General features: G+C 38.6%; 1 protein-coding gene across 2 annotated transcripts in view; it reads left to right on the plus strand.

The window, feature by feature from the left end:
- PAM (peptidylglycine alpha-amidating monooxygenase) overlaps positions 1-14,962 on the plus strand; it is a 151,836-nt gene extending 136,874 nt beyond the window's left edge. Inside the window, exons 18-25 of one of the 2 annotated variants that reach the window (XM_047778367.1) lie at positions 289-499; positions 1,161-1,361; positions 3,662-3,777; positions 5,361-5,460; positions 7,647-7,700; positions 9,992-10,195; positions 13,379-13,435; positions 14,129-14,962. In XM_047778367.1, coding sequence (XP_047634323.1) covers positions 289-499; positions 1,161-1,361; positions 3,662-3,777; positions 5,361-5,460; positions 7,647-7,700; positions 9,992-10,195; positions 13,379-13,435; positions 14,129-14,307 — 1,122 coding nt within the window. In that variant the 3' untranslated portion in view covers positions 14,308-14,962. The remainder of the gene's footprint in view (positions 1-288; positions 500-1,160; positions 1,362-3,661; positions 3,778-5,360; positions 5,461-7,646; positions 7,701-9,991; positions 10,196-13,378; positions 13,436-14,128) is intronic. The other variant, XM_047778368.1, reaches the window with a different exon arrangement.
- Positions 14,963-23,127: the final 8,165 nt, after the last annotated feature.

Consider the following 23,127-nt stretch of genomic DNA (forward strand, 5'->3'; position numbering starts at 1 on the left):
GAAAGGAAGCGCAGGGGTGGATGGAGCAGGATATCCATTCAGTAGTCTCCACTCACCATTAATGACCTGGATGACCTTGAACAGGTCACTTAATCTCTATAGGCCTCATTTATCAAATGAAGGAATCAGACCAGATGATTTCTATATTCCCATCCAGGTCTAAAAAGTATCTTCTTTTAAAATGCATCTGGGAGTTTACACTCTAATTGCCTATGAAAGCAGTCGTAGGTAGGTGTGTGTCAGTAGTAACCATGCAGATTGGGTAAGTGTTTATTCTTTTTTTAAAAGGTGTTCAAATTAGATCCAGACAGTAAAGAAGCCCCTCTGTTAATCCTGGGACAGAGCATGCAGCCAGGCAGTGACCAGAATCACTTCTGTCAACCCACTGACGTGGCTGTGGATCCAGACACTGGAACCATCTATGTATCAGATGGTTACTGCAATAGTCGGATTGTGCAGTTTTCACCAAGTGGAAAGTACATCACACAGTGGGGAGAAGGTACTCACTAAAACTTTTGATCTCTGATTATAATTCTTAGTCAACAGGAGTGCCAGTTGTGGTGCAGTGGAAACAATCTGACTAGTATCCATGAGGATGCAGGTTCGATCCCTGGTCTCACTCAGTGGGTTAAGGATCCAGCATTGCTGTGAGCTGTGATGTAGGTTGCAGACATGGCTCAGATTCCCTGTTACTGTGGCTGTGGTGTAGGCGGGCAGCTATAGCTCCAATTCGACCCCTAGCCTGGAAACTTCCATATGCCAAGTGTGTGGCCCTACAAAGCAAAAAAAAAAAAAAATTCTTAGCCAACATAACTAGGAACAGGAGATTGGCCACCCTTCACATTTATTACAATGTAATTGTCCACTGAAGTGAGGAAGACCGGACCTCTCCATGCATCCATTTAGCTACACACACACACACACACACACAGAATCTTAGTAGAGGGAAAAAGATTGCTTCTACCAAAAAACTTTAAAATTTGTCCAGTGTAATGTGTTTGTGCGTAAAACATACGGATTGCTTTACCTTCTTTTTCCTCTGGTTCCAGATAGTTAGTTAACGGTTTACTATCATGAATCTTGAAAATAAGAAAACTTTAGAGTAAAACTTTGGGTGATTTTACAAATTGTGAATCTGAGATTTTTCTTTTGTTCTGTAGAGTCTACTGGGGACAGCCCTAAACCAGGCCAGTTCAGTGTTCCTCACAGTTTGGCCCTTGTGCCTCATTTGGGCCAATTATGTGTGGCAGACAGGGAAAACGGTCGGATCCAGTGTTTTAAAACTGACACCAAAGAATTTGTGCGAGAGATTAAGCATGCATCGTTCGGAAGAAATGTATTTGCAATTTCATATGTATCAGGTATTTCATATTTTGTTCTTATATTTTTCATACTACACTCTATTCTTACAAAGTATTTGTCTTGTCTTAATATGCTTTTATTGTAATTTTTTTATTAAGGGGTTGGGGATGCCTTATATAGCAAGTCATAGAGTATTTAAAATAGTGCATTGTAAATCATTTTCAACTCAAGTGACAGCGTTCTTTATATGGAAATAATGAAGAACTCAAAAAGTTTAGCAACTGTTTGTAATGGATTCAAAAAACTGTTCCCAAACATTGATTTTTGTTTTTCCTTAATTATGATTGTTTTCTCTAGTTATTAAATGATTAATATTATGTGTTCACACATCATCAACAGATGGTGTATGTTGGTAAAATCAGTATTCAAAATACTTCTGCTTCACATTTTTTTAAAGAGTGGTTGCCTGTTTTTTTTAACTTGTTTTCTTTCTTTTTTAAGATAAGTATGTAAAGTAAGTGAGGCTTTTGTGTAAATGCAAAGAGGAATGACCAGTGAAATCTGGAATTTTTTTTTTTTCATTTTCAAAATAGATTTTCTTGACTTAAAATCAGAAAAATAACCCAAACTTACAGAATAAGATTCATTTAGTTCATATTAAAAAATAAATTAGCATGGATTTATCTCATCAATACTATAACTAAAAATATATTTTTAGAATTTACATACAATTTTTACAATATATTTCATAAATATATCTATACCTATATTAAAGTATCATTGACTATATAGTTATCACTATAATATTTATATTTCCTTTGCTATTAAAGTTACATGTGGCTACCATCTTCTCAGGCAACCCCCCAGTTTATTTAGGACATGGACTAAAGGGACTCAAGTGACTGAAATAGGACCAAGTTTTTGCCTTCCCTAAGGAATAAGTAGTAAAAGACTCTTATTAAACCCTTATTAATGTCAATGAAAGATAAGTTCTCATGTTTTTAATCTGATTTCAAGAGTAAGTTTGGAAAAACCATTTATTTAACAAAGAGAGTGATCTAGTTTATAGTGAATAAAAATAAATATGAGAAGAAAAATATCAGGAGAAAAAAATGAGAGGAAATCTGGTTCAGAAGAGAATCTAAGCAAAAAACAAAGTATTTTATTGTTGGAATTCTCTCTACAATGTTGCACAATAGTAATTGATATTGATAGTGTTGATATTTTTTTTCTTAGTCTGATATGCCAAAGATCCCTAGTCTGAAATCTTTAAAGAAATGAAAAAACCTTCATTACTCATTTAGTATTAGATATTTTATATTATTTTCCAATTTATTGTTTTAATTACTTGAAACATAATATTCAATCATCTGAATAGTTATTGAACCAAAATATCAGTTTCTGTTGTTTTGGATAAACACTGCCATACCAAGAAATACAACTTTACTACAAAGAGTATTCATGGAATTAATTTTAAAATATGGTGTAATTTTTTAATTAGGAAAAATATATCTTTGATAATCTGATATATGTATCTCACATTTTCAAATGTTGTTTAGAATTAGATCTATCTTCTATTTACAGTACAGCTTTACTTTCTTTGCACATTTTTCTCTGTATCTACTTGTAGCTATAGTAGCTATTACGTATTTTTAAAAGATCTCATTCTCCAAAATGATTGGCTTCAGTAACCTGACTCTTCCCAAACCTATTGAGAATAGCTGTGATAATCTATGTATCTATTTCTCTACCTGTGTCATCTCCTCTAAATCTATATTTTCCTGATTTCTACTGACTAGGACAGGCCTTGCAGTTCCTGTTTTTCCTATTGTATGGCCATTTGCCCTCTAACCTGTTTGCCCCCATCTTAATACTCAGGAAGAATGTATATGTATTTTATTTTTTACTTTGATGGCCCATTGGAGGGACCAGGTTGACCCTACATTTTTTGTTTGTGTGACGTACATGCATGTGTTTCAAAGCCAGTCTGAAGCAAAAATAAATTAATTAATTAATTATATTAAGTTAAAGGGAGTTCCCATCATGGCTTAGTGCCAATGAACCCGACTAGTATCCATGAGGATGCAGGTTCAATTCCTGGCCTCACTGAGTGGGTTAAGGAACTGGCATTGCCGTGGTCTGTGATGTAGGTCACAGACGTGGCTCGGATCCCGCGTTGGCTGTGGCTGTGGTGTAGACTGTCAGCTACAGCTCCAATTCATGCTTAGCCTGGAAATGGAATTCTATATGCCCTGGGTGCAGCCCTAAAAGGCAATAAATAAATTAATTAATTAATTAATTAGTGCAAGCCAGTCTGATACATATTTTAAAGAAAGGCTAACTGGATATGTTGTCACAGGTTTGCTCTTTGCTGTGAACGGAAAGCCTTACTTTGAGGACCAAGAACCTGTACAAGGATTTGTGATGAACTTTTCCAATGGGGAAATTATAGACGTCTTCAAGCCAGTGCGCAAGGTACTCACATACATTAACTGTGTATCAGTTTTCATGAGAATAAAACTAAATAGGCTAGGTATTGATAGGAGTTCATAGCTGTATACTATGTTTTATTTAGAATAAATGTCCTTATCTGTTCCTAGATGAATTTCTTTGGATGCACAGACCCCCTCACCTTAATTCCCCCACCCATTATAGCATTTTTCCCATCAGAAACTGTGAAGTACGTTACAACCCTATGTTTTGCAAAGCAGTTTCTAAAAACATATTTTGGTATAGAAAAGGAACTCCCCTCCCTTAATTTGCATGTTTGTTGCCACCTATTAACTAACCAAAATAAGGATGAATATTTCACGACTGGCTTGGGAGATTCCGACCAGGCAACGTTTTGATTTCTGGCTCTCTGTCCTTTTCCTGAACATTTGTCATTTGGTAGTCTGAACAATTGAGCCTCCTCGGCATGGCTGTCTCATTTTTCTTTTCAATGTGACAAATTATTGCTGATTTTTAAAGCAGCATATTTTTTCCAAAGCCTGTATTCTGCCCCTCCTAAAGGGAGCTAAGAACAGGAGTTTACCTCATTAGCGCCCTTTATACTCAGCAAAGCAACGTGGGCGGATGCTGGCTGATAAGCCCGCAGTTGGAATAATGTTCCTATTCATACTCAGTGATCCTATTTTTGAGACAGGTACACTCAGGCAGACCTCCTGGCCTCAAAGGTGAAAAAATCATCCACATCCTGCCAACTGGCAGGGCACATGGCACCTTTGCAAGCTTCAGTAGGCAGGTGGAAAAGGCAGCAGCACAGCACTTTTAAGGATTTGAAGGCTGCTCTTCCAGGAACTAGCTCGGTGACCTTGAGGAAGCAATGTAAAGTGCCCCCTGTCTCCTGGGTCCTCGTGATTGAGATGGCAACGATTTGAAATGGAAATGTGTCATGAGGAAAAAATATATTTAAATGCTGGTGTTTCTGAAGTAGGTACAAAAGCAAGGAAATGCTGGAGGAAACAGTTTGTTTCCTTTGCTGAACTGAAAAGATTGTAAACAATGGGCTGCAGAGTAGAAAACCCCACATTACTGCCTATCTCATAGTATGCGTTTCAGAAATAATCTGAATGTCCTGAAGCTTTGAAATGATTCCTCTTATCAGTAATTAAAAATATTTCTTAAGGCAGCAGATGATAGCTTTATGGGAATAATAACAAAACTTAATACCCGGTTCTTAGTTATATAAATCAAAATAGGCAAATTTGACAGTGATTTAAGATGGATGAAACATGAAGCAAAAATGTGACACCACCTGAACAACACTACAAAACCATAATCTACCTGTAAATATTCACTTTTTAAAAGACATGGAAGTCGGTGGTGAGGGTCCCTCAGCATTTCCAGTGCATAGCAATGTGTCTGGCCAAGGCAGTGCCCAGTGCATGAATGGATGACCCTTTTTAGCTTAGAGCTGCTTTGATGGGCGTCATTGGTTCTTTGGTTTGAGCAACATGCTTATTATTTTGTTGTGTGCTTTGCTGGGTTTTTCTGCCCTTTCATAAAGAGCTGAAATGTAGGCTTACCACCCTGCTCTGTGCTTCTCATTTTGGCAGCACTTTGACATGCCTCATGATATCACTGCGTCTGAAGATGGGACCGTGTTTGTTGGAGACGCTCACACCAACACCGTGTGGAAGTTCACCTTGACTGAGAGTAAGGCTTTTACAGAGCTGTTGTCCATGTTTTCCCTCAGTTTTGTTGCTTAAAAACATGTGAAAAAAATTGTATATCCTTCTCATTTTATTGCTAGAGTGGAATAGAAAATCAAGATGTGATTAGCAGTTGTTAAAAGACCTGTTTGGTAGACATTTTGGTGATCTTTTTTTTTTTTTAAGTGGAGAGAAACTTTTTTTTCTTGCAGTTATCCCCTTGTTTCAACAGATATTCCACAGGAAATTCCTGCTGCCTGAAGTAATGTCTGTTACATCGAAAGCCAATGTTAATGCCAACTTAGTTCCAGAGGGAGGAGATGGCTCTGGCAGAACAGAGAGAGTGACTTCTCATGTGGTTCTTCAGCTCTCAGTACCTGCTAAGCATTTAGGAAGGCCAGCATCCGTGGACACCTATCATCCCAAACAGGAAGCACTCTCCATTTTCCCTTTAGACTTCAGCATGTTTCAAATCCTAAACCACATTCCCATGTAATTCACACAGTATGTCTGGGAACAGAAGAGTTTCTCCGTCAGGATCAGGCCAGCTAGTTTAGGGATTTCTAATTGCAATTTTGACATTATTTCTAATTTTTGAAACATATACTGAGACCTGCCTTCTGATATCATACTAAAAACCAAAGTTTTCTAAATAGAACAGTATTGATACTTAGTAGGCTACAAACCTCAATGTCCAGAGATACTTTAAAAATATGACAGGCCCTGGAGTTCCCTGGTGGCTCACCAGGTTAAGGATCCAGTGTTTGTCACCGCTGTGGCTCTGGTTACTGCCGTGGTGCATGTTCCATCCCTGACCCAGAAACTTCCACATACCGCAGGCATGGCCAATAAATAAATAAATAAAAATATGGCCGGGCCCAAACCATGGGAGAAGATGGGGCTAAGGAAAAGAATTAAGGATGATAAATCTGAGGTTACCAGGAACTGCAGTGGGCAGTTTTAAATAAATAATAAAGACTGGTGAACTTGATGAAGATAAGAAATACTACTTATAAAAGGAAAATGCAAATTATAACAAGGAAAAGTACAGGTTATAACAAAGAAAAATAAATTGATGAGTCCAAAAATTTCTTCTTGGAGCCCAAGTAAATTTGGTCACTGTTGTCTTCTTAGTTGTCCTTTGAGTAACTTTTGCTGCTTTGTATTGAGGACCCAGTTAGGGTTGAGTGCACAGAGGAGGCCCATGGACTATTCTGCTCCAGCAGGAGCCACACATTCCCCTTGCACATGTGGCTGTCCTCCTGCCTGCCTTCTCACAGAAGAATGTGAGAAGAATATGGGCAAACAGGAAAGCAAAAAGAGGTGGATAATTCCCAATCACATGACTGAACCTAGGCTTTTCAGAATGAAAAATGAATAAATAGTTTTCAAGATAGAGAAAAATTTCAGAAATCTAACTAGTGTCTTCATTTTACGGATAAGAATATGATACTTGAAGTTATTAAGATTCCAGTCTAAGATTCTTTATTCCACTCTAGTGGTTGGTACTAAACAGAGATGCATGTCCAAGTCACTTAGGGAAGGTTTACAAAGTGCACATGGCCAGACCCCACTCAAGATCTATAGAAAGAAGAAGGGTTAGAGGAGTTCCTGCTGTGGTTCAGAGGCTTAAGAATCTGACATAGTGTCCGTGAGGATGTGGCTTGAGGCAGTGCAATATAGCATTCAGTTTCAAAGGAGGAAAAGCCTTCTGTGTAGTCCAGAATGCCACCAAATAATAAATCTGGAAAACAGTACTTTCGGAACAGTAAAACTGCCATTGGAGACGAAGCAGATGTCTTGCTATTTATATGCTCATATTTAACTAGTCAGATCAATTCATGTCAACTAGAAGATTGATAATCAAACATGGCAGAACCAGTAGTCTAAGATGTCCACATGAAAACAGAACTACTTGATATTTCAGAAATAATACAGTATTGTAAACCCAAACACAGAAAATCTCATTTTAAATATGAAGACTTTAGAAATATTATTTCAGCTGAAGATTTTATCCAGAATTCATGGACCTGGAATCTAATGAGTGATTTGTATCCAACCCTTTTCTAATATAATGTATTTGACAAGTTGAGGAAATATTTTGTGAGAAAAATTAATATCAGAATTAAGTTTTCAAATATCCTTTTTGGAGATTCTCATTTTCTCTCTCCTTGCTATGCTGTGTTACAGAAATGGAACATCGATCAGTTAAAAAGGCTGGCATTGAGGTCCAGGAAATCAAAGGTTGGTCAGATTCCTCTTGTGGACTGTGAAGCCCAAGGCTACTTGTGTTGAATTCTTTTATGGTTCTTGATTACACTTGAAAATTAGCAGGCAAAAATATAATATAACATAATATAATATGATATAATACAATATAATATAATATATAACTTACCCATAACTGCTACTATGTACCTGAGCCTTTAAACCTACATGTTGCCACTGCTTTTTCTGACAAATGGTATAGTAATAAGGAGCTCAAATTCACTGATTCCAAGTGATGTAAAGTGATTGGGGATATAATAAATCTACAACAAGTGGACCAGAGATGTTTGGAGAGGGAAAAAAAAAAATCAGTCAGTCACTTTTGGAAGTATGTTAACCTCAGGCAAGCAGAAAAATAGCATCCAGCACACTGGAAAAGGCCTTTCTTAATGGGCTCTAAGCTAAAGAAGTGAAAAGTATCTTTGGTGAGTTAATACTCTGGGACCTAAAAAGATTAGTTGCTCCATAAGCTCTAATCTTGGTGCCATTCAGCCCCAACATTTACTGACGGCCATCTATGTGTAAGACACTGTAGCAGGTTTAATGAAATGAAGCTGTGTACCTGACTTCAAGAGACTTATGGCCTATAAGGACTGTGTGTGTGTATATACATACATACATTCATATGCATATGTACAAATAAGTATATCATTGCTATATACGATTAGAATTGGGAACATGGAATTTAGCTACTGGTAAAACCACTGGGTTCATTTGGAATCCCAGTCAGATTATTTTCTCCCGTTCTTAGGATCACTTTATATTTATACATTCTCTACCGTTTTCAGGGTTTTGATATGGTCATGTGTAGTTAAGAACTCACTAGAGGTGTTCCTAATGTTTAAGTAGCAAAGTGATTCAGTTATTAGTTGCTTTACAAATAAGTTTCCGAGATATTCAGACTTAACCCTAGGCTTACTTGTTTTCCTTTCTCATAAAAGCAGGTGGAAAAGAGATGAAAAGAAGCAAGAACCAAGAGGGAGTTTAGGGATTTTATATAGGCAGATAAGAAAATATAGCCGGCTCAAGGTTGAAAGGGGTAAGATAATATTATAAAATAAATAAATAGAACTGTTTGGCATTTGTAGAGATTCTACCCAGGCGATACTACTGAGTGACATTCATATCACGCTCATGTAGAAGAAATCCCTAGTCCTGTATTTTTCTATTATTGTTATGTATAGAATTACTGGCAAGCACTTTTTGCCCTGGAATAAAAATGTTGGTGGAGTTCCCATCGTGGCTCAGCAGTTAACGAATCCGACTAGGAACCATGAGGTTGCAGGTTCAATCCCTGGCCTTGCTCAGTGGGTTGAGGATCCAGCGTTGCCTTGAGCTGTGTTATAGGTCACAGACACAGCTTGGATCCTGCATTGCTGTGGCTCTGGCGTAGGCCGGCAGCTACAACTCCGATTGGAACCCTAGCCTGGGAACCTCCATATGCCGTGGCTGCATATGTGGTTTTATTGTATTAGTTTCCCAAGTAGTACTTTAGGGCTGCTATCTACCCAGTACCTGCCAGTATCACAGAATAGTTGTGCAAGTTATTTTTATCTACAGCAAATGGATATACATGCATCTGTGTGAACTTAGAGCTTGCTAAAACTGTAGAAAAGGACCTGGAAAGGACGCAGTTCCTTTTTCCAGGTTTTAATTCTAGAAGTAATGTGTGCAACTATGCATTGAGGTACCAATAATTCATTGAACATGAAAGAGGTTCATAAACTAAAGACACAAACAAATTCTTATTAAGCACCCTTTTTATGATAAACATTTATACTCAATGATTTCATGAAGCAGGTTGTTATCATCATCACACTTATACAGAAGAGGTTACTAAGGCCCAGATCATTTAAGTAACTTGCCCAAAGTTACACGAGCTGGCTATATAGGAGAAATGGGATTTAAGCCCACATTCATTTGACTTCAGTATGTACACCAATTCTGTCCCCTACACTATGCTGCCTGTTCATTTTAACTTTAAAAAAAAAATGCAAAAGGAGGATATAACTTTTGTAGAAGTATGAAAAGAAAATAATGAGTAGAACCAAAGAAAACCAATGTAAAGGTGAAAACCATTCAGTGGGAATTTGCCAATCACAATTGCCAGCTTAGTAGGTGAAGATATTGAAACATGAACCCCACTTGCACTGAGCTCAACAAGTTCTTCGTGAGCAACTGTTGATTTGATTGGGGAGGGGACTGTCGGGGGGGTGGTTTGGAGCCTTTGAGTCCGTTGAATATTGTAAACTCTTCTTTTCCTGAAGAATCCGAGGCAGTTGTTGAAACCAAAATGGAGAACAAACCCACCTCCTCAGAATTGCAGAAGATGCAAGAGAAACAGAAACTGATCAAAGAGCCAGGCTCAGGAGTGCCCGTTGTTCTCATTACAACCCTGCTGGTTATTCCGGTGGTTGTCCTGCTGGCCATTGCCTTATTTATTCGGTGGAAAAAATCAAGGGCCTTTGGAGGCAAGTAAAATGAGCCCCTTGAACTTGGAACCTACCTCTAAAGAATGTTTGGCCTGATTATCCTCAAAGTTCGGTTGTGATTTTTTCAGTGTTTTAAGTGCTCTCTACCTTTTTCAATGTTATTGTCTATGTTCCAAATATTGTCTATAATTAATATCACAGTGGGAAATATATCTGGAGCTTCAGAAATCTGGATAGTTGAATCAAAATCTAACCTTTAATATTACCTTTTAGTAACTGACTTATACCCAATTAAAATCTCCATATGAAACTGCATAGAAAAGTAGAATCAGTATAAAATAGCTGAAGGGTCAGAAAGGAGGAGATTCCTGCTACTAGAAACAGGCCCAGTCCTCAAAATCCCGGGGTCTGTTTTTTGGAAGTTGTATTTTCTACCTGGACCTGGCTCTACCTACTAGCTTCATGACCTTGGGCAAGTTACTTAATCTCTCTAAGCCACAGTTTTTCATCTATAAAGTGGGATAAAATACTCACAAGGGTGTGTGAGGATTAAATGAAATAATGTACATAAAGCATGTATCACAGTACCTGGCATGTAGTAAGTGCTCAATTAATATAATACTACCAGTTTTTATGAGGAATAATCATTGGTAATAAAGTAATAAAAGTAATAAGAAGTCATAAAAGATATGTGTCTTAAAACTCAGCTTTCTCAGGAAACCAACTATTTCTATAAGAAACTGTGATAGTTTTAAAATAGTCATAGTTTAGGCCATCAGCCTTTCCTAACCAGAGAGGATCCAATAATGGTGTCAGTATTTTATCAGATCATGATCATAGTATAAGACCAAGAAACTGAGTTCCTTTCAAGGTATCCACATAAAGAAAGAAAGAATCCAACATGTGATTCTCACCTCTCAGGAACAGTCCCTTGACTGGGTTGCCAGGTCCTGAGGCAAGAGGCTACAGCTGCTTCTGGGAAGGAATCCATGGACCCGGGTGGGAGGCAGTCCTTGATCAAGAACACCATCTGACCCAGAGTTCCTGTTGTGGCTCAGCAGGTTAAGAACCCAGCTAGTATCCGTGAGGATGAGGGTTCAATCACTGGCCTTAGTGGGTTAAGGATCCAGCATTGCTGTGAGCTGTGGTGTAGGTCACAGATGTGGCTCAGATCTGACGTTGCTTTGGCTGTGGTGTAGTCTGGCAGCTGCAGCTCCAATTTGACCCCTAGCTGAGAACTTCCATATGCCATGGGTACAGCCCTAAAAATAAAGAAAAAGAGAGAGAGAAAAACAAACAAACAAACAAACGGTGTTTGATCCTATTTCCAATCAAAGGCGTTCATGGCAGGGATTCAGTGCCCATGGCAAAGCCCTGACACAGAAAAGGATACCGAAATAAAACCAGAAGATTCGATTTATAAAGTCGTGAAAGAGGATTTCTCTAAGACTTTCATTTGCCTTTCATCTGCAATCAGTAAAGCTCTGCATAATTACAGTTAACCCTTCCCCAAAAGAACTGCAATGGAGCCCCCTGTCATGGGTATGGAACTGATGAGCAGGGCAACAATAAGTAAAAAACATGGTCATTGTCTTCATAGAGTGAGATGGAGGCTTCAAAAGAGCAAGAATCTTGTATGTTTATTTGTTTACTGATGTATCCCCAGCACAAATAACAATTCAGGGCACTAGGGGTTTGATAAATAGTCATTCAGAAAATGACTGAATAAATAAATGGAGCTCATAGAACAGACGACACATTTAAAAAAAAACACGTAAAGAAATGATGCATAAAGGTATTAATAGAGGTATTATCACTGGTAAGTGCAGTGATCAATGCACAGAGTATCAGGAACACAAGGGGCCTGGGGGCAGGTAGCAGGGGTGGTTGTAATCAACCCGCACTGGAAGGAGGGGTGGCTGGGGAGTCTCTCCTGTATGCTGTTGGCACAGGTGACATGGCACTGGTAACAGAATACTGAGTTTATGGGAGTGTGTTGGGAAGACAAATGGGCCCAGGTCGAACCATATGAAATTACCATTATTCAATCATGTCTAATTTAGAAAAATTATAGTTTCATATAGTTCAGTCCAATACAGTTAAGTCTAAAAGTAGATCAGCCCCTCACCTTTTTTCCACATTTGTTCTTGACAGATCTTATCCAGTCTGAGGGTTTTTAGTAACCCTCGAGAAAGACCTTCCACTTATTTAGCATACTCTTACGGCATGTCAGCTCCAAATCAGGCACTGTGCCAGGCACAGGGGATGCAAAATGACTAAGGACTGTCCTGCATCCTTGTGGAATTTATAGTCTGTTTGTTGGCTTTCTGACAGTCTCATAAGATCCTTCTTCCCTTCTTTCCTATTTCTCTCCTCACCTACTCTTCTTCCTTTGCTCTGTCCTCTCCCTGGAGCTTTTTTGATGCTGCCTCCACTGCTGGTCAGAGACTTCATAGCAGAACCCTGAGCCTTAGGGGTTTTCCTGACCATAACCCTTAGAGGAGTGGTGGACACAGGGCAGAGAATGCAGGAGACACACAGCAAGAGGAGAAATGAAGTCTGGCCAGAGTTCAGTCTCCCCATAAGGAAAGAAAGTTGATCCTTCAAGGAGATGGGAACCCCTACGGGGATAACTTGGGTCGCCAAACAGCTGAGAACATCAGGGTTTCAGGTTGTTGGCCTTCAGTCTATATAAAGGGGAAATGATGAACATGGATCCAAAGCTTCCTCAAGCAGGACATGCACTGTTCTTAATAAAAGCCTCAGACCAATATTTCTAAACTGTAATAATCAAAGCTTCCAAATTTTTACAAATTGTTGGTAACTGAATTTTGTCCTAATGTAGGTAACTCATATTTATTAAGCATTTACTGTGTATGTGCCAGACACTGTTCTCAGCATGTCACATGCACTATCCCATCTAAACCTTGCAGAGAGGAAGGGATGGTCTTTAATCCCTCTTTTCTCAGAAAAGAAAACTGAGGCTCAGAGAAGTACTTTATTGAGATTACAAAGCCTTGCAGAGCCTTGCTCTGGCCCTTGTCTCCATTCCAATAATACACTGCCTTTTTCATCTTATAAGTCCAAGAATACATATGGACAAGAGCCAGGCCTTACTATTAATCACTTATGAATTAATTCCTGATTTTGTTTTGAAAGTTGAGCCCACGGATTAAGGAGGGTGACTGGGGCTCATTTTGAAATGTATTGTCTTTTTTCTAGCAGATTCTGAACACAAACTTGAGGCAAGTTCAGGAAGAGTACTGGGAAGACTTAGAGGTATGCCTGTGACCTTTTAGAATCCTTCACATTCAATTCAAAGTCACCAAGCTCATGTCTTTTAAAAAGCAAGGAGATACTTCTTATTTTCTCTCGGGAAGTTCAAATCCTTGTATGCAGCATAGCCTCCCCGAGTGGTAAATGCAAAATGCAAACCAGGAACTAACCAGAGTGGGCTCTGGCAGGCAGCACATTCCTCAGCCTCATTTCCCCCCCGTTGCCCTTCTGTATTATTGAATTCTCTTGCCTCTTTATCTGGCTTCATTTGTCTTCCATGAATTTTTTTGTCACTCCTGTCAGCTTGTCAGTGCTTGTCGTGGTGAAGATGACCTTTTCAAGAGCTGCTCAAGGGAATGCCCATTCCAGAGAGCCTGGGAAAGGCAGGGGGTGAAAAGTGAATCTGAAATAATCCTGCAGAAACACATCATAATCCTGGGGAGCTTTGGGTTTTGTCCTTTTTATTTTAAGAAGTCCATGGAGTAGTATCTTTCTGACTCTGTAGGATAAGTATTCCTGCATGTCACTGTTTTGTTTCTTTGTTTTTTGGTGTGTGTTTTGTTTTGTTTGTTTTTGCTGAGATCTACCCTTTCCCATCCCCAACTTCTAGCTTTACCATTTAAGGATTTACAAGGAAACTGAGAATCACTTATGCAAACGTTACCTCAATCCTCTGTTACTGTTTGCTTTCTTCAGGAAAGGGGAGCGGAGGCTTGAATCTCGGCAATTTCTTCGCAAGCCGGAAAGGCTATAGCCGGAAAGGGTTTGACCGCCTTAGCACCGAGGGAAGTGACCAGGAGAAAGACGAGGATGATGGGAGTGAATCCGAAGAGGAGTATTCCGCACCACTGCCCACACCCGCACCTTCCTCCTGAGATCAAGGCTTTGACTTAGGTTGATGAGATTTACCAAGAATGCCAGATTCCTTTCCCTTTAGCACGTTTAGAGTTTTGTGTATTTAACTGTAAACTGTACTAGTCTGTGTGGGACTGTACACATTTTACTTCATTTTGGTTTAGTTGGCTTCGGTTTCTAGTTGAGGAGTTTCCTAAAAGTTCAGAACAGTGCCATTGTCTTTATAGGAACATAGGATAGAGAAGCAGTCCTCTTCTTCCATCACACTAGTAAGTTAATGATGGAAGGTTTGCTCATCTGCATTTTTGAGACTTTTCTGTAGTTTGTAAATAATCCCATTCTCTGCTTGAACACAGTATTTTCCCAACAGCACTTCCATTGCCAATGTCTTTCTTTGGTGCCTTTCCTGTTCAGCATTCTCAGCCTGTGGCAGTAAAGAGAAACTTTGTGCTACATGACGACAAAGCTGCTAAATCTCCTTCTATTTTTTTAAAATCACTAACATTATATTGCAATGAGGGAAAGAAAAAGAAAGTCTCTATTTAAATTTTTTTTAATTTTTCTTCTTCAGTTGATGTGTTTTGGGGATGTCTTATTTTTAGATGGTTACACTGTTAGATCACTATTTTCAGAATCTGAATGTAATTTGTGTAATAAAGTGTTTTCAGAGCATTAGCTGTCAGAGTGTATTTTGCGATTTTTGCATATTTGCAGGGTTTTGTATACAACTTTTGTAATAATTACACAAACCACAGATATAGTGAAACCTATTCAATGTCTTCATCCAAAAGAAATGTATTGTATTAAAATTAAGAAGAGTATTTTATTATGTAGCTAATATAAATTAAAAACCAGCCTAATAGTTTATATACATGTGTAAAACCAGGTTCTCTTTTAAAATTCAAAGAGGGGTTTTGCCTGTATATCAATCAGAAGGTAAATACTTTAATAAAAGGTGATCATAGCTAAGAGGAAACCTGTGTCTCAAATTACATATACAAATGAATCCTGCTAACAGTTTTCTTTTCTTTTTGCCTTTTAGGGTCACATCCACAGCATATGGAGGTTCCCAGGCTAGGGGTCTAATTGGAGCTATGGCTGCCAGCCTACACCACAGCCACAGCAATGTGGGATCCGAGCTGCGTCTGCAATCTACACCACAACTCATGGCAACACCAGATCCTCAATCCTCTGAGCGAGGCCAGGGATCGAACCCATAACCTCATGGTTCCTAGTCAGATTCATTTCCACTGTACCACAACAGGAACTCCTAACAGTTTTCTTTTTAAAGAATAACCTTACTCCAAATTCCCATGTATTCATAGGAATATCCATCTCTTAAAGTGACTACAAATTACTTTTTAAAACATCTTTTTCATAATCCATCAATGCAGTTTACTAAGAACCTGATAATATTTCTTTTTATAATAATCTGACTCCAGAACTCTTCCTTCAGAGCTTACTTGTAATTCAGGCATTTTAGCAATGGCATATTAGATTTAATTGACTAATCACAAAAACAATACTGAGTGCTTTGCAAAACAAACAAAAAAAAAGGCAAAAAAATGTCTTCCAGCTATGTTATTTTAACTGTCTAACTTAACCTAGTTTTTTTCCCCCATAATTGATAATAAATTAATCTGATTGAAATATTTGTTTCCTTCTCAAGTGAAGAATACACTTTTCCTCCCTCTGCCCACGCCTTTATGCCCCTTTCACCACATTAGTGGTAAATATGTAAATGTAGAATCACAACAGCACTATTCTGATGTATGTGTACCTGTTCACTGTAGCTTACATATTTGTATTTCAACACCAGAATTAATCCCATCCCTAAGACACATATGTTATAGGTTGACTTTGATGCTGTTCAAGTTTTCTTACATTGAGGAAATTAGTTGATTTGCGCTAAAGCCATCTTTTGTGGTACAACATTTGATTATTAGCTCCATGAGCTACATGTTTTTAATATTATGTATGCCTAATATTGTTCCTAAACAGTTCTACAGTGACTCATGAATGCAGAAAAACAGATCAAAATGATATTAGGTAGATATAAGGTAGATCAAAATGATAAATTATAGGGAGGTGGGAAAGAAAAAGAAAACAAAAGTAAAAATGGAAAAATTTATACAAGAATAATTCCTATTACACTTGCTTATGGAGCGAATTTGGATCTCAACTTTTTCTTCTTCTTCTTTTTTTTTTTTTTTTTTTTTTTCTTTCTGGGGCTGCACCTACAGCATATGGAAGTTCCCAGGCTAGGAGTCAAATTGGACCTGCAGCTGCTGGGCTACACCACAGCAATGCCAGATCCAAACCACATTTGCCACCTATGCCACAGCTTATCAGCAATGCTGGATCCTTAACCCACTGAGCAACCCTTATCCTCATGGATACTAGTCAGATTCTTAACCTACTGAACTACAACAGGAGCTCCTAAACTTTCTAGCAACTTATTAAATAACACTTGATGAGTTACATAATTCAGGTGTCCCTTGAACATTTAGAATTCCTAATAAGTTGAGAAAAATTTGTTCCCAAGTATCTTCTGAAAGATAGCATCATGTTGTGTAATTAAAGTCTTCAACAATATCCATAGAATAGATAAATACATTTCCAGGTCTATTTTCACATATGTCCTTTAATATTACACATGGCATTCTTTATATGCCTAACGTAAGCAAACAGCATTATCGACAAGAAAATTCAGAAAAAGAAAGTCCGTGGGAACATTACCATCCTGTCCTAAAACACCACTCTTATTCTACTAACTTGGCTTAGCTAAAGATGGCAGACTAGAAATGAATGAACTGCATTGACTTCAGGCAGTCTCTCCACTGATTTTTGTTCTTAGCTGAACTTCATTTATTAAGTCAGAGGTTGTACTGCCTGAGAAGTGCCTAAAGGAATAGATCCCTTCATGGTAGAGTCACTGGGGAACTTAAGAAAAAATGGTTGGACACTCCCTCCAGAGATCTCTATTTAGATGGATAGGATATTGCTATAGGTCATGTTTTAAAATTTCTCCAGGTAAGTCTAATGTGCACCTTCAGTTGAAAACCACTGTCTTTGAGAATGACTGTTTTACTTTGCCATTTGCTGCAAATGGATAGCTGTATTTTCAGATAAATTAATAGTTTATAGACATTTGGAGAGAAGATGGGGTCTGAAGTGTTTTGCTATGACCATTAGTACCAAAGTCTGAATGCCTTAATTGTTAAATTGTTTAAATTAAATAATTAAAATAGGCATGATTAACTAATTAAAAAAGCAAAGGGAGGAGTTTCCTGGTGGCTCAATGGGTAAGGATCCAGCATTGTCACTGCTATGACTCAGGTTCAATCCCTGGTCCAGGAACTTCCACACACTACAAGTATGGCCAAAAAGAAAAAGCAAAGGGAAACAGCTGTGCTTTTTTTTTATTTTGTTTGGTTTTTTTACAATAAGTTATCCAGAGAATATTACTTGGGGGAGTTAAAATAATGGCTTTGTCATTCACTGAATCAGCCTTGAATTATCATACGCATAAAATCTTTTGTTATAAGCATTTTTCTTAGTTTATTAAATCAACATTCTTTTTCAAAGTTCCCATTCATCTTTTTTTTTTTGTCTTTTGTCTTTTGTCTTTTTTGTTGTTGTTATTGTTGTTGTTGTTGCTATTTCTTGGGCCGCTCCCGCGGCATATGGAGGTTCCCAGGCTAGGGGTTGAATCGGAGCTGTAGCCACCGGCCTACGCCACAGCCACAGCAACGCGGGATCCGAGCCGCGTCTGCAACCTACACCACAGCTCACAGCAATGCCAGATCGTTAACCCACTGAGCAAGGGCAGGGACCGAACCCACAACCTCATGGTTCCTAGTCGGATTCGTTAACCACTGTGCCATGACGGGAACTCACCCCATTCATCTTTAAAGTCTCACTCACATGTTATATAAATTAAATATTTAAGTAGCTGAATGACAAGGGAAGCCATAGAATTGTAATTTGGGTAGTCTTATTCCCCAGACTGTCCCCTACCTCCTAGCTCAAAGTGGAGGTAACCTATAGCAATAATGAATGTACTGCTATTCTAGATGTAGCTGAAAGTTGATGTAACCTGTAGCAAGTTACTGAAGTAGATTTCAGTGAATGTAAGGATTACCTGGGATACTTATTTTAAGAGGACTGACTCTTGGTCCCTTTCCCAGAGTTTCCGATTCACTCTACTGGTTGGGCCTAGAGAGTTGCTTTTTTTTTTTTTTTTTTTTGCTTTTTTAGAGCCACACCCATGGCATATGGCAGTTCCCAGGCTAGGGGTTGAGTCAGAGCTAGAGCTGCTGGCCTATACCAGAGCCACAGCAATGCCAGATCCGAGATGTGTCTGAGACCTACACTATAGCTCACGGCAATGCCAGATCCTTAACCCACTGAGCGAGGCCAGGGGTCAAACCGGCATCCCCACGGTTCCTAGTCAGATTGGTTTCCACTGCACCATGACGGGAACGCCAAGAGTTGCATTTTTTAAAAGCACCCCTGGCGATTTGGATCCAGGTGTTCCATGGACCATCTCCAAGAAATACAGTCCCCCAAAGAGTAGCTGAGCCTTAGAATAAATTATCTGGTACACAAAACCATTTTCTCAAATATGTAGTTTCTGCAGAGTGATGGTAAGGCCCAGAAGTCATCCACCCCAGTTCCTGAAACCCAGATCACAGAAAATGCAGATACAAATTATCTTCAGAGCCAGATCTTACCTATCAGCAGCTCCTTTCTATAATTGCATGACACTGATTATGTCACCATAGGAAATGGCTTATAAAGTCTACTAGGGGCCTTCCTAAAATCTCCTTTAAAAAAGCACCAAATAAAAATACAAGTAATGTCTTCAGCAGGTCACCATGCTAGACTTTGTGTTTTGGGGTTTTTTTGTGTTTTCTTCTTTTTGCTGCAGTGAGGAGGTTGGGGGCAGGTGGGAACACATCTGAAGAAGGCAAGAGTCAAGAAATTGGTGCATTTTTCCAGCTTCATGATTTAATTAAGGGAGCATATTCATTGTAGTGGATACAGCAATGATGGGAAATGTGACTTTTCATTAGTGCCTTAAAATGTTTGAAACACCAAAGCACAAAGATGTCAATTATATGTAACCCAGAGGTACAAAACAATCACATGTATTTTCCATGCCCCAAAAGTGAGTACACACTGTACTGTCATAGGGAAGGGGTTTACCAAGGCTTAATAACAAAGTACACAAGGTTGATATACCAAAATAAAATATGAAATAGGAGTTTACTAAAAGCTTGACAGTAGAAGAGAGGACTTCTCATTTTTTACTAATTTAATGATTTTTATTTTTTTCCATTATAGCTGGTTTGCAGTGTTCTGTCAATTTTCTGCTGTACAACAAGGTGACCCAGTCCCACTTACATATATATGTTTTTTCTCACATTATCATGCTCTATCATAAGAGAGTAGATATAGTTCCCAGTGCTATACAGCAGAAAAGACCATTTTCATTTTTGATCCAAAATGCATTTCATTATGCATGCTGTCTCCTAATATGAATAAACCAGTCACTTGAGAATTCTCTTTTGCCTCTATTATACTACAACATTCTCCATGTCTTTTGCAAAATACATTGTGTAGGAACTGAGGGATAAGCATGCAAGTGCATGCAACAGCACACTTGCACTAGTGTTTTTAACTCATTTTAAAGAAAAAGAAAAGTTTTAAATAACTTAGAAAGTCAGTAGTATGGCCCAGTCTTAGCCGACATTGAGTTTGAAAAATCATTGGGTTAAGATAAGAAAGATGTGAAATTCCAAATTTTTGAATTGATTTATACACCATTGTATTAGAAAACTCAATTCAAATAGGCTGAAGAACAACTCATTTATTAAGAAATGATGATACTGGGGTTCCCGTCGTGGCTCAGTGGTTAACGAATCCGACTAGGAACTGTGAGGTTGTGGGTTCGATCCCTGGCCTTGCTCAGTGGGTTAAGGATCCTGCATTGCTGTGGCTGTGACGTAGGCTGGCGGCTACATCTCTGATTCGACCCCTAGCCTGGGAACCTCCATATGCCACAGGTGCGGCCCTAGAAAAGACAAAAAAGACCAAAAAAAAAAAATGATGTGATAAATAACAATGAAAATAGTAGTCCAGAACAAATAACATATCAAGAAAAGAATTAGTACTGATTGCGTCACCAAACTGTAAAGCCCAAGCACAGCTAGATTCCGAGATTCAGATGATGCTATCAGGACTCTGCCTCACTCCATCTTTCAGTTTGGCTGTCTTCACTATAGGATTCATTTTCATGCAGACTCTCCACATGTGGTAATAAAGGTGGCAACCAGCAGCTCTAGTTTCAAATCCTACCAGCATTAACTCTGAAACAAATTGCTTCTCTTTCTAAAGAGCGCCAGTACATTGACTAGTTGGCCTGATCTGGTTCATGCACCAACCTCAGAACCAGTCACTGGACAGGGAGAGTGCGATACATTGAACCTGGGCAAGGTCACATCCCATAGTAATCACACTGCTGATTTATAAAGGGTTCGTTTCCCAAAGAAAATTTCAGCTATTGTTGCTAGTCGAACAGGGTGGATTCTGGAAAGAAAAAAAAAGCAGATATTCACTATTATTATCTTAAGACCATAACCACTTAACCATATTTCCTAGAAAAGGGGATTTACTGAAAAATAGCTATGTGTGGTGGTCAAATTACTACATTAAAAAGGGTCTTTGATTTTTCTAGACCACTGTATACATGAAGATTGTCTCAAATGCCCACAAATAATACTGAATATAAGAACAAATGTTCAACTTCGGCTTGTCAAAATAAGAACAAAACATATATATATATATATATATATATATACACAAAGGACCAAGAGAAGAAATTTGAGGCCTAAAATCCATATTTATGCTATGATTTCTATTCAACCAAAGTTGATGGAAACAGTTTCCAATCAATAAAAGAGGTGGTGACTTTAGTTATAAAAAGATAAATACTGGTGCACAGTTAATCCTCTTCATTCCAAAAGAAACATGAAAGCAAATTATGTTTTTCATCCCCAGCTTTTCCTCTGAAAATTCCAAAGCTACAGAAATATTGAAGACAATTACAAATGAATATCCACATAACCTTGACTTAGATTGACCAGTGACTAATATTTTGCCATACTTGCTTACCCTTTCTCACATATGCACTCACACGCACAGGCACACACACACACACACACACACACACACACACATTCACACACGCCCTAATTTGCTAACTTCTGAACCATTTGAAAATAAGTAAGGATATTATCACCTTTACGCTAAGTAATTCAAACATGTATCACTTAAGAACTATGCATTCTTCCACATACCCACAAAACCACTATTACCACCAACAATTTAACACCAATTCCTTAATATCAATCAATGTGTAGCCCACATTCAAACCCCCAATGTCCCCAAAGTGCCCTTTGGAGCTTCCTGTTTTGGATCTGGGATGCAAGTAAGATTCACATGAGGCATTTGTTTATCATGTGTCTTGTGTTTCCTTTAAGGTAATTCTCTTGTCATTTTTTTTCCCTTCCAAAACATGAATATTTTTAAGAGTCCAGGCCAAGTGTCTTGAACAGGGTTTCACAGTGTGCCTTCATCTGTTTCCTCATGATTGAGTTCTGATGGTGATCTTGCCTACCTCCCACTGCCTCGTATTGAGGCCATAATGTCACTTTGCTCCATCGTTGGAGATGCTACCTCTGATCACTTAAGTGGGATGATGTCCAACAAATCTCTCCATTATGTTACATACATTCCATTTCCACTTTGTCTTAGAAAGTGTTTCTGAGAGAAAACATTTTAATGTGAATAATGCATTCCCCAACAAATTTTACCCAATGGTTTTAGTATCAATTGATGATCTTTTCCTGAATATATAACGTTGGGGGGAGTTCTTAAATAATGATGATCTTCTAATTCTATCATTTTATCTTCATTTATTAGCTAGCAATTTTCTGTGAATGACTGAGAATCTTACTCTCACCCCAAGAAAGAGTGGCATGAAATAACCCCCCACTTTATTTATAAGCAATATGACAGGCCCTCTGAATTCATGGTACAAGTATGGTCAAATGCCTTTTTATTATTGTACTTAATTGCTCAAGTACATGTCTTATTGACAGAAAGCTAGTCATTAGCATTTTGATGATTGGCTTCCCCCTCCTTTCCTTTTCTGAATTTATCAGGATAATCTCAGATCCCAAAAGGAGAATATGGAGCACAGAGTAGGTAGGTTTGCAGACACAGCAGCAGCATATTTAAATTTAATTCTTCCATGCTGCAAAGTTCTTTTTTGCTGACTCATGATATCACTGTTGAAGATTTTTCTCTATACCAGTCCTGAGAAAGCTGTTGCTCCCCTGCTGCCCTGAGGCTGCCCCATTCAGGCTGCCCTCCCAGAGTGCTGTACTTGGCCTCCAGGCACTGTTTTCAATGCTGGGAACTTTTAGTTCACACACAGGTGCTGATAGGCCCAGGGGTCTTGGGTTGGGGCTGTCTTCGTATCTGCACCTACAGACACAGAACCATCATCTGCCTTCCTTCTCTCCCTCCCTAAAGTTCACACTAGAGGTCAGGAGTTTTTCTTCTTAAATCCTCAGAACTCAGAGTTCCATTAACCCTTCTTTTTCTTTTTTAATGTGATAAGAACACTTAATATGAGATCTACCCTTTTTTTGGGGGGGGGGGGGCACTCCTGTGACAAGTGGAAATTCCTGGGCCAGGGATCGAACCTGTGCTACAGCAGTGACCCAGGCCACTGCAATAACAAACCCGGATTCTTAACCTGCTTCACC

This window comes from Phacochoerus africanus, chromosome 4, assembly GCF_016906955.1.
Source record: "Phacochoerus africanus isolate WHEZ1 chromosome 4, ROS_Pafr_v1, whole genome shotgun sequence".
NCBI lineage: Eukaryota > Metazoa > Chordata > Mammalia > Artiodactyla > Suidae > Phacochoerus > Phacochoerus africanus.